Below are 15569 nucleotides of genomic sequence, written 5' to 3'. Positions count from 1 at the left end.
TTATCCATTGGAGGCAGAATTTATATGTGCACGCTTTAGCTTATGCATAGGCAATAGAGTGTGTTGTAACCAAGAGAGAGAGATAGTGTTCTCTCAATCTCGGTCTCATCAGCACCCAGAAGAGAGCAGCACCGTGTCTTCTTCCTCTTTCTGCCTACACCTTGTACTAGCTGGGAACCTGTGGTCCTCTTGACTGTTGTTCAACTCCCATTAACCCCACCCAGTACGGTAAATGGTGATGTGTTTTGAAGTGAGAAGGCGACATTTCCATGTGCTCTGGCTTCTGTCACGGTGTCCCATTGCGCCAGAAGTGGTTTAGTCTTGCTGGCCACATGACCCGGAAAACTGGTCTGCAGACAAACGCCAGCTCCCTCAGCCTGAAAGCGGAGATGACTGCTGCACCCCATAGTTGAATTCGACTGGACTTAGCCACCCAGGAGTCATTTACTTTTACCTTTTACCCAGTGAGAAGACCTGCTCTGGTCGATAATGGATGAGCTTTGCAGGAAGGCAAGTTGCTCACCGCGACTTCCAGTCTTCACCTACAGTGCACAGCCCACATAGCAGTGCTGTGTGTTTTCTATAGAGTGCATTCTCATTTCCCATGGAGCGACAGTGAGGTTTCATCAGATCTGGACAGGGTGATGTGTAAGCAGCTAAGTTACATACCTTTATAAATACTCCCTAGAATCCCTGCCTATGTTTTGGTAAATGGTTTTGTATTGATCAAAAGGCTTCATTTAATTTTAATGGTTAAAAGCAACAGCTACTTCACAGAATCCTTTGCAACTTGTCAGAGTTCTGTGGCAGGTAAATCAATATTGGAAAGGTTCTCTGGATGCAGAAAGTTTTGTGAAAACACTGCTGTAAGTGGCATGCTAGCATTCTGTTCATTAAATAAATAGTGAAAGGTGCATCTCCTGCCCACGCATTAAGATCTTCAACTGAGGCCCTGCTCCAAATGCCATTGCTTGCTAAAGTGCATTACACTTGGAGAGAGAGAGAGAGCCTTTCAGTGGTTGGGCTCCTGACTTTGGAACACCCTAAAGATGTTCAACTAGCATTAACATTATAACCTTTTTGGCACTGAGCCAAGACTTCCTTGCTTGCCCAGGTGTTCTTAAAAGTTACACGTGTCTGTGGTTTGCTTTATAGTTTTAGCTGTGTGTGTTTTTGTTTCTTTTGTCTTAGGACGTATTATGTTTTGCTTTTATTGTATTTTATTGCTGCTATCGTATGTTACCTTTGGAGCCGGCTGGATGGACAATTCAGAATTATTATTTTTAAATAACATCTTTAGCCTTCCTGATCCAAAATTCTCAGGCTGGGTTGCAATCTTTCTAACTCAGTATAAATCTTATGGTGCCGGTTTAAACAAAAGTAATAGAACTATAACAGAGGAGCCCACTGATGATGGACAGACTTATTTGAGATATCTTTATCCTGCCCCTTTCTCCAAGAAGCTCAGGGTTGTATGTATTGCCCTCACCATTTATACTCGCCATAATTCTGTGTGGTAGAGTAGGCTAAAAGAGGAGTCACTGGACCATTTTATCATGCCAGCTGTAAGGAACCAAGTACACGCAGAAGAACTCTTGGCTCTTGGCGATCTCTTCCTACATGCTGCCCTGAGCTTTTTGGAGAACGGTGCAAGATTCCAGACTTGTTTGCAGTGTTAAGATGCTGCACAACAGCTATTAACAAAACACGTCTCATTTCTGCTCAGCCTTTAACTCCAGAATTGTCTCATGCACAGGTAAAACTGCTGCTCTGTTTAGCAGACTTCCTCATGGAGAGTTCAGGCTTGGCACGAGGAGTCATTCACACTCCTAGATAAATGCTGACAGTCAACCTGTTCACAAACACAGCTCTCCTTGTGATGTTCATACCTAACGCTTAGATTGCATTCTCTCTCTTTCACGCACACACACACACACACATACAAAAACGATTGTAAGTGTACAACAGGGGTGGGGAACCTTTTTTCACCCTGAGGGCCACATTCTGTTCTGGCAATGTTCTAGGCGCCACATAGCAGTGAATGGTCATGGCCAGAGGTTGCCAGGAAGCTCTGTGCAAGGTACTTTGCAAGTCCTGTGTCCAGACCTTCCCAAGCCAAAGTTTATATGTTGGAGGAAGGATTGAATCTGAGCCAGCCCTTTCCTTGGGGGCTCAGTCTGCCAAAGACGACGGCATCCCTTTCCCTGCCCCTTCTCCTGTGAGTGTCTGGTGCCACTTCTTATCAGAGGAATGCATTCCGTTCCCCTTCTTCCCTAAAAGGCTTCGCTGATGCTGAGCTGTCTACTTTATAAAAGGCCACCAGCCATTTTGGTGACTGCACAGTAACACAAAACCTGTTTCCCCACCGTCTGTGCATTGTCCGGTTCCCAGAGACATCAGGTAAGGGGAGGCAGTTCTGTTTAGGAGGTGGGGAGGAATTGAAAACATGCTTGCCTGTGTGTGTATGCAGGGCGGAGGGAGGGTGGTATCGTTCTGTGTAAACTGAGAGATTCCTTTCCTCCATGAAGATAAAAGGAATCGTCCTGAATATTTTCTGATAAAATGTTTTCCCCCTTTTTGGGGCAATGGGAAGGTCAGTGCAGCTGTCATAAGGTACAATAATGCCGCAGTCCTATTCTCACTTACTTAATGCATTATTAAAAGATTTCTATACTGCTTTTCATTTACAAAAAGCAATACCAAAGCGGTTTCTGAAAATAAAACACCCAATCCATTAAAAATGAGAACAAAATCAGGAAGAACAAAAAAATCACAGTAGGCATTAACACACCGCAGCCATAGTGCTTGCCTGATCTCAGTGCAGAGACGATTCCACATGGTAGACTTGTATCGCATTTATATCCTCCGAGGAGCTCAATGTGGTGTACAGCAACCCTGTGAGGTAGGCTAGATTGAGAGTGAGTGACTTGTCCAAGGTCACCCAGAGATCTTTCATGAGTGAGTGGGGATTTGTACCCATAACCATGGGATTGTCACAGTCGTAGAATTTGTGCAGGCTTTATTTTCTTTACAGGGTCACTTTTCAAGACCAGCAGAAACTACAAGTTGAGTAGGTATTCCCAGGACACAGAAGCAAGCACACAGGTAGTATACATTTCATCTACGGTACTGTATTTGGCCCCATCCCATCCCAAAGGACCAAGCTCAGGTAGCACAGAGAGTCCCCCAGAATTCTAAAAACCTTTCTTCTAAAAACATCATCCACTGTTCTTAAGCAGTTGAAGTACATCTGATAGGACCCTTTTTAAAAATCAGAACATATTCACATGAACAGTTACTTCAGTTTAGGACTCGCTCTGCAAGTTATTTGGTTCCATCCTCCCCCCACCCCTTCCCGGGCTTTTCTGTCTGCCTGTGAAGGCTGCTCCATTAGGATGAATGGGGGCATTGCTGCCTCCCCAACCTCAAAATATTCTTCGGCTGCTTTGTGGGTTTTTCTTTTTGTGTGTGTGTGTGCAGTAGTTATATCGTTTTAGAGCATGGACCTAATGGCTTCACAGGAGAAGGGCCTCTTTAGAAGGTAGCATGTATTACTTTACTACTTTCAAATGCTATTATGGAAACTCTTTAGTGCAGGTGAGTCCATTAGGGTGAATGGAGCGCTGGCCCAACAACCTCACTCTCTCAGCCCCCACTTGCATGCTTTCTAATTCAAAACCATCCCATGCCATGGCACTGCCTGTTAGCTTCCTCCATCTTAGTCACAGTTTTGCCCCTTATAGAACTCGGCAGTCAGGAGGAAGATAAGGGCAAGACTAGTAGTAGTTGGTCCTGTCTTTTGTTGCCTCAGGCTCCGTTCCCACTTGGGACCCCTGCTTTCCACCCTGCCAGCCCCAGTGAGCACCAGCCACCATTGCTGCCTTCATAGGGAACTCTCCAAGCGGCTGACAATTGAAAACAGAAGACCATAAAATGGGTTCTTAATAGGTGTAAACTGCAGAAGGCACCTAACCCTGGTTGCTTAATTGCCCTGAACTTCCAATCCTGTCGTCGTTTCCAAAGTTTCTCTTCTAATTGCTGATGTGCCACTGTTCTTGCTGTGTCTTAAATTGATTTGACTATTGCGGGCATCCCCAAACTCAGCCCTCCAGCTGTTTTGGGACTACAGTTCCCATCATCCCTGACCACTGGTCCTGTTAGCTAGGGATGATGGGAGTTGTAGTCCCAAAACAGCTGGAGGGCCGAGTTTGGGGATGCCTGGACTATTGTATTGTTTTAACTTACTAGTAAGCTACCCAACCCTGTAGCTAAAGAAACATAGAATTGCCTAAATCATATTATATGCATTCTTTTTTTAAAAAAAAAAACCAAGCTACCAATTTATCTGCTGTAGCTATTGTTCTCTTATGAGAAGGAAAGGATGCCCCCTCTGAAACAGCGTGTAAGATGAGGCAATCCTTCCTGACCTAGGATACTGGGTGGCAGATCCCGCGTCAGTATGTTATACGGGTCGGCCTGACCATTAGGTAGAATGAGACAGCCTCCTCTGGTAACAGGGCAAGAGGGTAGCAGTAAGAAGGTGTTACAGGGCAGAGCTGTGTATGAGGGCCCGCTTTGCACCCTCGAATAAGAATTAACTACCATTCTGGTCATCTTCAGCGTATGGCATGGCGGTCGACATCTTGTCCTTAGCCTCAGGTGGCAAAATTACTTGCGCTTGCCCTGTCACCGTCATCACTGGGCAGCTGCCAAGAACTTGGTAGCCCACCATTCACCCCTTCCTGATCCCCTGCTTTCCACTGCTGTCAGGTAAAGCTGCTCATAGAATCATAGAGTTGGAAGAGACCACAAGGGCCATCCAGTCCAACCCCCTGCCAAGCAGGAAACACCATCAAAGCATTCTTGGCATATGCCTGTCAAGCCTCTGCTTAAAGACCTCCAAAGAAGGAGACTCCACCACACTCCTTGGTAGCAAATTCCACTGCCGAACAGCTCTTACTGTCAGGAAGTTCTTCCTAATGTTTAGGTGGCCCCCTCATGCATAAGGCCCCCTCAAATCTGAGCTGGGCGTGTTGGGTTGACTTAAAGTAAACCTCGGTCAGTCTTAAAGAGTTGTTGGCAGTGCAATTCTCTTTGCATGAGGGAGAAAAAGACAGAGAAGAGATCTCTTTGAAGAAGAGCGGGAGAAGGCCTGGCAGGCCCCTCCTGCTGCATTTCTGGCTGTTGCTGGCGGCAGATGTCTCTAGAAAGGGTGCTGAATGGTTGGTTTCACACCTAGCTCTAAGAATAAAGGCGTCCCTTTGCAGCTCTGGGTGTGTGTGTGGGGGGGAGCAGAGAGATATGGCTGCCTCTGTATTTTCTTTGCTCCAAGGCTGTGAGATTTCCCCCACCCCATTTCTGAGCCTGAGGGAAATAATTTCTTTTAAGGCAGGCCGGCACAAATATTAGCCCTTCTGCAAGTGTGGGAAATTCATCCCCAATCCATCCCTTTCTAAGAAACGTTGCACTTTCTGCACTGGCTGAGGGGATCGCTTTTGAAAATAAAACCTATACAATCTCTGCCACACACAAAATGGAGGGGGGCCAGGGATGTGGCTGAACTGACACCGTCCCATCTAGCTCTGGTTTTGTGGTTCTCTCTCTCTCTCTCTCTCTCTCTCTCTCTCTCTCTCTCTCTCTCTCTCTCTCTCTCTCTCTCTCTCTCTCTTCTCTCTCTGCCTCAGCTTTTTTCTCATTGCCTCCCTGTGGAATGGCCTGGCCCCGTTTTAGAAGTGATAAGACAGCACAAATTTAGCTGCTCTGAAGAGCTCCGGTGATAACCGTGAATCTCGTACATGGTTCAGAGAAATATGCATATATATATAAAGGCCAAAGCAGGGTCTGTAGTGGGCAGGAACAAGAACAAGTTCTAGCACATTCTGAGCTCCCCAATGAAGGCCTGTTGACACGCCATGCTTTGGAGAAAGATGATCATCACCATATAAACCTTGCATTTCCTCCCCCCCCCCCCCGCCTTCTCTTCAGCATTTTGGAGCATTTTAGCACATGGTAATTCAGTCCCCTGGACAGCTCCAGGCCATTTCATAGAGGATTAAAAGGCAAATTCAGGTTTGAAAGGTGTGAGCTGCAGAGCTGAGGACAATACACATTTTTTTCCTGCCTTCACACATTTTTAGACCTGGGCTTAAGATGTTTTAAGTGTACGTTTAGAGTTCCTTTGATTGTAGGCAAACCCCTTTTTTCTGTGTGCATAGCTGTTTATGTACCAGATGGTTCTGACAAGGGGAGGGCAGATTCTGGGCTTGTGAAATCTACTTCTTTTTTTAAACTGAATCCCGAGATCCACCAACCACAGCCAGGTACAAAAAGACATACACCCAGATCAGGGCAAGTGCCTTACCAAGCAAGGAGCTGTTTTAAAGAGATAAATATTTTGAATGCCAGGAATCCATGAAGTAGTAGCAGAGAGTCTCTGAACATGTGAAAAGTACCTTCCCTTCACCACTGAATTGTCACTTTGTAGCTACAGATCTGAGAGCAGGGATTATGAACCTAATAACCTGGGACTGAGTGAAAAGACATGATGTTGAGGCAGTCTGAAACCCTAGTACCTTGGGGTTAAATATCTAATCCTTTTCTCCCTTGCACTCCCTTGTGGAAGCGTTAGAAATAAGCTTGCGCCCCACAGATTAATAGTAAAGAAGGCACACATGTGTATAAAGGGAATAGTAATATATTTGTTTTGATTTCCCCCAGAATACTTGAAGTTTGATTTCTCACCATGGCAGAAGAGTGAGTCATTTTTGTTTATTAACTGGAGGGGGGGGTGTGTGTGTGTTTTGGGTGTTGATGAAAATTGGTGGGCTGCAGGGACAAGTACACTTTAAAAAGCACTCTTAAGACCTGCCAGGGGTAAAGGCAGGATATATGAATCAGAGGGTCGTATTCAGTCTGACTCACCTGTGTGTTTTCTGTCTTTCACAGGGAAGAGATCACAGTAAGTACTAGCAAAGGAACATTCTCAAACCTGATGAAAAATAAACACTGATCTTTATTTTGGGTTATGATATTTTTATGCTTTCTTCAAAATCCTTTATTAATGCATAAAGGAAACTTTAAAAAAATGAAATATTAGGCAGTTTGCAAAGTCTTTGCCTTTAAAATATTTAGTAATGTGTTGGCACCAGCACTTAATTTCTGAAAAGAGATGTTCAGGGTTTCCGGCATTCCTGAGAAGTCACCTGTGCTGCGCTGAAATCTTCCCTCCTTAATTGCTAATGTGTGTAAGCATGTTGTGGTCACATTACACTGGAGAATATGCACTCTGCACGTGTTCAGTGGTGCTCTTCTTCATCATATGTTCCAGGAATGAATCCTGATGCTAAAAGCAGGGCTGAGTGTGTGCCTTGGCAGAAAGGCAGTATACAAATGCAATAAATAAATCTAGAATCCAAAGAATGTGAATGAATGGTGGCAGAGTTACGCCACCTCCCTCCGCCCCCCAATCCCGCAATAAATCCTCTCTAAAGCTCAGACACCTCTTAAGTACATTCTTCCTACAACCCTCTTCTGTATGCTTCCTATAGAATTTGTTGAAGGCAGTATGTCGATGAACATAATGAAAGTAATGGTTTCTTTATTATTGCAGTATGAGGATGAGGAGGAAGAAGAATACGTGGAGGAGGAAACAGAAGAAACCATAGTGGAGACCAAAAAGGAACCACCACCACCACCTAAGCTGGCCCACCCACCTCCCCCGCCTGCCGCTGTCCCTCCTCTCCGCAGAAAATCTTCCGCCAACTATCGAGCCTATGCGGTTGAGCCGCATGACAAGGTGAGTTCCTGTGTCCTTTAAAGGCGTATCCTTTAAAGCAGGCACGTCCAACAGGTAGATCGTGATCTACCGGTAGATCACTGGATGCCTGTGGTAGATCACTGGTAGTCACTGGCTCCCCTCAAAGAAGCTCAACAACTTTGACTCCCCTAAAAAAGCTCAACCATTTTGACCTGAACCCCTAAAAAAATGGGCTTTCCTCCCTAAAAAAAGCTCAACCTGAACCCCCCCAAATGGGGGTAGATCACTGCCTGTTTTTAACTCTGTGAGTAGATCGCAGTCTCTTGGGCGTTGGCCACCCCTGCTTTAAAGCAAAGCAGAAGAATAGAACTTAGGGACGCCATAGGAATCCGATTAAATTCCCATTTAAAGGCGAAGCTGTCTAATTCACACTTTCTTGAAGCAATACGCAAACCGAAACGCAAGCTATCTTCTGACATTCACATCCCTCTGAATTTTGCAGTCCAGTTCTCCAACCAGACAAGACTGCATATATTAGGGGAAAGTGTACATAAAAATGAATATATCAATGAAAATAACATATGAAAATGAATTATACTAAGGGAAGTTGCCTGCAAAAAAGAAAGTATGTTAGTCAAAACCACATGCAAAATGTGTTTATTAGGAGAAATTTGTAGTAAAGTTGGTTGATAGGCATCTGTCTGTCCCGGGAGACAATGGAGGAGTGCACCTTTGGGAGTGAAGTTTAACCACTGCAAGGTTGTGGCTGTAGAGACCGATAGAGGAGAGACATGTTTTGTTGCAGCTGGGGCAGATGAAGGCATCTGGTTGTGCTGCTGCAGACGCACCATGGCATTTATTCTCTCTCTGCTCCTCCACTGTACTGAAATGCTGCTGAATTTTCATAAGGGGTTTGTTGTTATTATTATTATTATTATTATTATTATTATTAAGGAAAAAAATCACAAATAGATGCAGAAATGTGGAGAACTGAATTTAAGTTTGGACAAATGAGAAACTAAGAGAACCAAAATTGACACACCCTGCCATCCCCAGGAAAACAGCATGTGGGGCTGAATTTATGGGCCTAAAAGCAAGCGTTATTCCATACTTGCCGGTACATTTTCTGGTCCCTCTCCTTATAGCAGTAACTAAGTCTGATATTTTGGGGAAGTGGATTTCTTGTGCAAGTCTCTCCAGGTCACCTGTGATTGGGCAACCTGAATTTGCTGGTATGTGTGAATGATTCCCGCACAAAAATAGCATTAGTCTGGAAGTCTGTATCTAATCCATTATAAGCAAACAAACAAGCCGCCACCGGCCAGAGTACATAGCATTTATTTATTTAGTATCAAGCCCTTCCTCCGAATTGCATAGGGTTCTCGCTTTGGGATTCTGAGGCATATATAAACCGGGTCTAAAGCAGACCAGTTGGTGAGATACAAGTTCCTACTTCCTTCCTTCCCTCCCTATTGAACTGTCTTCCCTGACAGTGAGAGTGAATTTCATCTGCCATACCTTCTCCATTTTGTTTTATTTGTGAGAACAGTTATTCTTGTAATTTTAAGAAGCTCACTTCTCTCTCACACACATCTTTCCCTCACACAATACATCTTTTTCTTTTTGTCCCACCACAGAGAAAACCCAAGATAACAGCTTCTCGGAAATTGCAACTCAAGGTAATGTTGGAAAACTTTTTGTGCAGAGATTTGAGTGGCCCAGGGAGTATGCACTCGATCTAGTGTGCTTCCAGCCTCCACTAGTATCTCGTGGACAAGATTTCAGGAGACTGGAAGAGGCAAGCAGGCACAGTGGACACACAAAGACGGATTGGGCCGTGGCAGGTTTGTGGTGTTGGAGAAAAAAGCATGAGACTAGATATACTCAATCAGGCAATGTGTCCTTCCTTTATGTCAGGCATTGATGCTCCAGGTGGCAAAGCAGGATATGGAAAAGGAGGAAGAAGAGCGTGCCCAAGAGAAAGAGCGATACCTCTCTGACCACTGCACCCCTTTAGAACTAGCAGGCCTTGGCCTCACAGAACTGCAGGTAACCAGGAGGGAGGGAGGATGGGGCTGGGCCAAGGATGAAGTCCGGTCAATGCTAACAGGTGAAGATAGATGTAATAAGAAAAGAGAACTCAGTACGCATTCCCCATTTGTGGAGTGAACCGAGCTTCCTTCTGGTTCAGCAGCTGAAAGGACAGGCATAGGCGCCAGCAAATCAAACGCCAGCTCAACTGCCAGCCTAATAGCCTTTCCCCTCCCACCCCATATTTTGGGGGGTATTAAAGCACAATATTCATGTGCTTGCCCATTCATCTGTCTCCTAATTGGCTTTAAAAAAAAATCTTGGTGACTGAGATTTCTTTTTCTTGTTCTGAGATTTCCAAATGTTCAGTGAACACTCTTCTCCTTTTGCGCCTGAACCTAATCCTGACCTGGCTGCCATGGGTGCTCTCCATTTACTTTTGGATTTCAGCTCCCAACCTGTTGGCTGGGGCTGGTGGGATTTGTAGTCTTAACAGCATCTGGAGGGGCTCAAGTTGGCTTAAGCCTCGTTTGACGTAGCCACACCCTCTTCTTGCCAACTCACAGGAGATGTGCCGGCAGCTCCATGCGCAGATCAGCAAGGTTGATGAGGAGCGCTATGACATGGAGGCCCGAGTCAGCAAGAGCATCAATGAGGTGGGTTCAAGGCACCTGCATGCAGGGCTGCAGAGAGCTGCAATCCCCAGAGCTCCCTGGGAATAATAGAATTGTAGAGTTGGAAGAGACCTGGAGGGTCATCTAGTCCAGCCCCCTGCAGTGCAGGAATCCTGCTCACAGCCGTTCCTGGGTGGTCTTGAACCACCAACCTTCTGGTAAATATCCAGGCGCACTGACCCACTGCACCAATTGATCGCTTTAACAATCTGGGAATTGTAGCTCTGCAAGGAGAATAGGGGTCTCCCAACAACTCTCAGCACTTTTAACCCACAACAGTTCCCAGGCTTCTTAGGGGGATGTTTAAAGTACTAAAATACTGCTTTAAATGTGCACTGATGCTGATTTAAATGTATTGTGCAGTAGACGTGACCTCAAAACAAGGCAGGTTCCAATGTAGTGGGGGGAAATGAAGTACTGATGGTAGCCACTAGGTGCCAGTGCTGGCCCAGTTTTTATATTCACATGATAAGTAAGGGCTCAGTTTGGGTCACCCCCACCACAACTGACCTCCCCTCAGTCCATTGCTGTAGCCATTTCCCTCCCTTTCAGCTCATTTCAATTTTCCAAGCCGTAATGCAGACTTTTATCAGAGGACAGAACAAATTCGTGGCAGGTAAGTCTTAACTGTGTTTATTAGCTACCGGTTGCATACATCCCCCCCTGTAATCCCAGCTGAGCTGTAACAACCTGAAGCAGCCTTTTATAGTTGCAGATGCTCGTGTATATTCTTTGCTGGGAAAATTGGCAATAGAATCTGAGAAAACCCTGGAACACAGGAATTTTTAGCACACACACCCTGCTCCTTGCTGGAGCGGACGAATCTTCTCTAGTTTTCAAATGTTGACACTCTTTCGGTCCCTGCTTTCCAGATCGAGGATTTGAACCAGAAGATTTTTGACCTGCGAGGCAAGTTTAAGCGCCCGGCTCTCCGCCGCGTCCGGCTCTCTGCTGACGCCATGATGCAGGCCCTTCTAGGCTCCAAGCACAAGGTCTCCATGGATCTACGAGCCAATCTCAAGCAGGTCAAAAAAGATGACACCGAGAAGGTGAGGAGGCCGGTGGGATTGGGGGGGGGGAGTAGAGGAGGGGAAAGTGCAGGAGGTGGAAGAGGAGAGAAGGTGGAGGGTGGAGGGTGGATTTTAAAACCCCATGTTCTCTAGGGTTACAAGATGTAGGGAAATTGATCCACTGCTCTTCGGGGTAGTTTGGATGATGGGGAAACATGCAACTTTAATGGCAAGAAACCTGAAGCTTCAGTATGTGCTTGAATACCTCCTGCAAAAAAACTGACGGCCTGGAAGTACCCAGACCCCAGAGACTCTCCCACGCACTGGGAATGGGTTGCCATCTCTTTTCCCTGCCTCTGTGCTTGGAAATGCTGCAACTCAATGCTTTGTAGGCAGAAGTCCCCAGGTTCACCCTCTAAGCAGGGCTTGTCTGAAATCCTGGAGATCCGGTGCCGGTCTGATGCACAGAAAGCAGCTTCCTTTAATCCTATGAACAGCAACCAGGGGTGGACATGGGTACTATGGCACCCTGTGCAAGGCCCAAATTGGGTGCCCCCTCTCCCGCCCACTACTTTCTCCTTTGGGAAGGAGGTGTGAGGGCTCTGGCATGGTCCTAGAGCCCTCCCACCCATTTCCCCAAGCTGGGAAAGTGCTAACTAGGCTTTGGGAAGCAGGAAGGAGGACTCTAGGACCATGCCAGGGCCTCATGCCTCCTTCCCAAAGGCCAGGACCACGCCTACTGGGCTTTGCGCCCCCTTGTCTCAGTGCCCAGTGCATGCAGACTGCTCACACAGCCGTAAATCCACCCCTGACAGCAACTAGTGGGTGGGTGTGGGTGAGAGAGAGAGGGAGGGAAGGAGACAAGAGAGGTTTTGGTAGGAATAGCTTTCTTCACGCCTGCATGACAAGCAGCTGCATCTTCCCAAAAAAAATATTCCTCTACAGTTCTTTTTTTATAAAAAAGAATTCCTTCCCTCCTTTGCATCTGATTGTGGTAATGAGAAGATCGTGCTAATGAGAGGAGAAAAGAAAGAGAGACCGAGACCGAGACCCTATGTTGCTGGCTGTTCAGACCCTGCATGAATTTTGAATTATTTTGTTGAATAATGGTTGCTGGGGAGGTTATTAGGATTTGACTTCCACAAACAGGGAGTTAGAATTTGATCTCTTCTTTGCAGTCTTAGATGTATTTACATACACACATATATATGTAAATAATGATTTCATAATGTTTCATAATGATGCTCAAGGTGGTAACCTTGGAGGTCTTGATGTGGTCACTATACCTTTAAAGCACACTCAGGACACATTTTCTCCCCGCAAAAACAATATGGGCCCTGTCATTTACCCCAGCAACCCCTTAACAAGCTACAGTGCCTAGAATTCTTTGAGGGTGGAAATGTGCTTTGAGTGTACTTTAAAGGCATAGCACGCACACTCAGTGAGACCCACGTGACTGTACCGTGTGCTTTCAGGCCACGCTGCTGGGACTACCAGCTAAGTGCCATGGATACCGTAGTTACAGCAGTCGGCATGGATGGACATAAATTTTCACAAACCTGCATTGTCTGCCAACAGTTCTTCTCTGATCATTCTCACCACCTTGCCAGATTCCTCCTTCTCCTCCTCTGCATTTTTCTTTCCTTCCATTCCTGGGCTTTTAGCAACTGTCACTGTAGCACGGAGAATATTCCATGCACACAGTGGTGCGCTTTGATAATTTTAGATGATGGTGTTACAGGAGGAGGTCCTGGAAGGGAAAGCACACCTCTTTACTTCCTTCAAATAGTGTTATGGGAGCATCTTCCGTGGAAGCTAGCCCACTGCCCCACCAACCTCCATTCTGCCCTGGCCCATTCCCACCTGTCCTGCCCTGTTACTTGAAATGAACCCAGGGGGTGGCTGTGTTTGCCAGCTTCCTCCTGCTGCTCATTCTCAGTGCCGCCCTTGTAGAAGGAGGAGGAGGGACTAGAGGTATTTGGCTCCGCCTCCGCCTATTACATGTTGGCCCGCCTATTGGAGGAGGATTGGCTCTCTCAATCAACCTCGTTTGTCCTCCTGCAGGAGAATCGGGAGGTCGGGGACTGGCGGAAGAACATTGACGCTTTGAGCGGCATGGAAGGGCGCAAGAAGAAATTTGAGGCCTCCACAGGACAAGCTTGAGCTGTGTGTGAGGTAAGGGAGATGGTATTGGGTACACAAACACAAGTGCTATGCATTGGGGTACAATCGCAAGGAACAACATTGCTGTGGAGGGCTGCAGCCAGAGGAGGGGATATTCTGTGGGGCTTCCTCCCTCAAAGTCCAGCTTTCTTTCTTTTTTTTTAAAGAGAGATTTGGTCTCTAGTGCATCCGACTTGGGAAGAGGAAAGCATGCAGCCATTATTTCAATGGTTCACTAAGAACTATAATACCATTAAGGCTGCAGTCCTGGGAGTAAGCCTCATTGAACCTCATTGAAGGAGATTGACAAGCTGGAATGTGTGCAGAGGCAGGCAGCCAACGTGATAAAAGGGTCTGGAAACCAAGCCTTATGAAGAACGGTTGAGGGAGCTGGGGATGTTTAGCCTGGGAAAGAGGAGACTGAGGCAATATGATAGCCACCTTCAATTATATATAGGGCTGCCACATGGAGCAAGCTTGTTTTCCCCTGCTCTGGAGACTAGGACACAAACGCAACAGATTCAAGTTACGAGAAAAGAGGTTCCGACTAAACACCAGGATGCATTTCCTGACCGTAAGAGCTGTTCAGCAGTGGAGCAGACTCCCTTCGTTGGAGGCTTTTTAAGCAGAGGTTGGGTAGCCATCTGTCATGGATGCTTTAGTTAAGATTCAACATGAAAAAAAAAACATAATTACAAGTAGCAGAAGTAGTCATAAACAATAAATAAAGCATCAAAAAGCATCCCAAGTTCATGGGAGTGGTGAGATTCGAATCAGGGCCTTCTTGATTTGTGGATCAGTCTCTTCGCCTCCACACCACATTAGCTCATGAGGCAAATGGTTTAGGCAGACATTGATTTTAGGATAGTCCTCTGAATTTTCTCTTTTCTTTTTCAGATGGGTGCCGCATGTTTTCCAATAATCTTTAGATGTTGTTGATGCCCACGGCCTTGCATCTCTGCAAGAAGACTCACATTCCCGACTGCATTAATGTTCCCTGTGGTGTGAATTTCTGTAGCAAAAAGTAGAAAAAGGCACTGTAGAGGCTTGTTCTCCAGCTTGCTTCATTATATATACAGTATATATATAAAATTTACTTTTGGGAGAATCAGGACTGTAACATCCACCATAAAAAGTGGTCCCTTTTAAACTGTCTGTGCGCATACACCCAAACTGATAGTAGGGAACAGATGGGAGGCAAGGAAATAGCTGATTTTGTGCATGTAATGGTGCGTGCGTTGTTGGTGTTAGTGCGCACGTGTTTCCCCGTAATTTAAAAGCAATGTTCATCAGAGACTGAAGGAGGACCCCACAGCCTCCAGCAAGCTCAGGGGTCTCCTCCTGACTTCCTCTCCACCAAGGATGAGTGATCACGTGAATGGCAGAAGTGTGTTTCTCTTTTGCTGGCCTAGTTAGCATTTGCAGTTGCTTTGAGAAAGGCCATGTCTCACCTGAGGCCATTTGAAATAAACAGGTTTCACGTCTGTGTTGAATTTTCTGGCCAGTGACTGTCTTGCAAGTGAACCAAAAGAGGTAGTAAAGAGAGCCCTTATTGGCCCTGCCGGTCCAACATTAACTTGTTTTTTTGCAGCAACTCTGAATGCAAAGAAGGGAGAGTTTTCACCATAGAGTAGGACAAACTCCACCTGCTAGAACTCCCTCTTCTACACAGCTGTTAAGGGTCCCTATCCTAGAGATGGCAAGGAATAGAGCAGGGCTGGAGAAACTCAGAGCTGGGAGCCAATGGAGATTCTCCAGGCCTCTGTAGCCGGACCTTGGTTCTCTTCCCAGGCTATACAACCTTCCCAGCCACACTGTCTGCCAGTCCTGCTTCTCACCCCCCTTGAGCGCTGAAATGTGCCTTTGAACTCTGCCTGGATAGGGGATAGAGAGGGTTGTGCACATAGATGCAGAAACTAGGCAACTGCACAGAAG

At 46.1% G+C, this 15569-nt stretch overlaps 1 protein-coding gene across 1 annotated transcript; it reads left to right on the top strand.

Annotated features, from left to right (window-relative positions):
• The first annotated feature begins 2333 nt into the window (after positions 1-2333).
• TNNI3 (troponin I3, cardiac type) lies at positions 2334-15127 on the top strand. The gene is made up of 10 exons (XM_088656287.1): positions 2334-2400; positions 3035-3105; positions 6718-6753; positions 7610-7795; positions 9394-9435; positions 9674-9805; positions 10354-10443; positions 11334-11510; positions 13536-13646; positions 14532-15127. Exons 6-9 carry the CDS (start codon positions 9680-9682, stop codon positions 13632-13634), a joined length of 492 nt encoding a protein of 163 aa, XP_088512413.1. The 5' UTR covers positions 2334-2400; positions 3035-3105; positions 6718-6753; positions 7610-7795; positions 9394-9435; positions 9674-9679; the 3' UTR covers positions 13635-13646; positions 14532-15127.
• Positions 15128-15569: the final 442 nt, after the last annotated feature.

Source organism: Zootoca vivipara, chromosome 12 (assembly GCF_965207765.1).
Source record: "Zootoca vivipara chromosome 12, rZooViv2.hap1.1, whole genome shotgun sequence".
In the NCBI taxonomy this organism is placed as follows: Eukaryota; Metazoa; Chordata; class Lepidosauria; order Squamata; family Lacertidae; genus Zootoca; species Zootoca vivipara.
Note: the sequence above shows the minus strand (reverse complement) of the source record. Positions and strands in the feature narration are given on the sequence as shown.

Coding starts and splice junctions, on each gene's coding strand:
- TNNI3 (XM_088656287.1), top strand. CDS start 9,680: ATGCTCCAGGTGGCAAAGCAGGATATGGAAAAGGAGGAAGAAGAGCGT. Junction 9,806..10,353: donor TTGGCCTCACAGAACTGCAG/GTAACCAGGAGG, acceptor GCCAACTCACAG/GAGATGTGCCGGCAGCTCCA. Junction 11,511..13,535: donor AAAAAGATGACACCGAGAAG/GTGAGGAGGCCG, acceptor GTCCTCCTGCAG/GAGAATCGGGAGGTCGGGGA.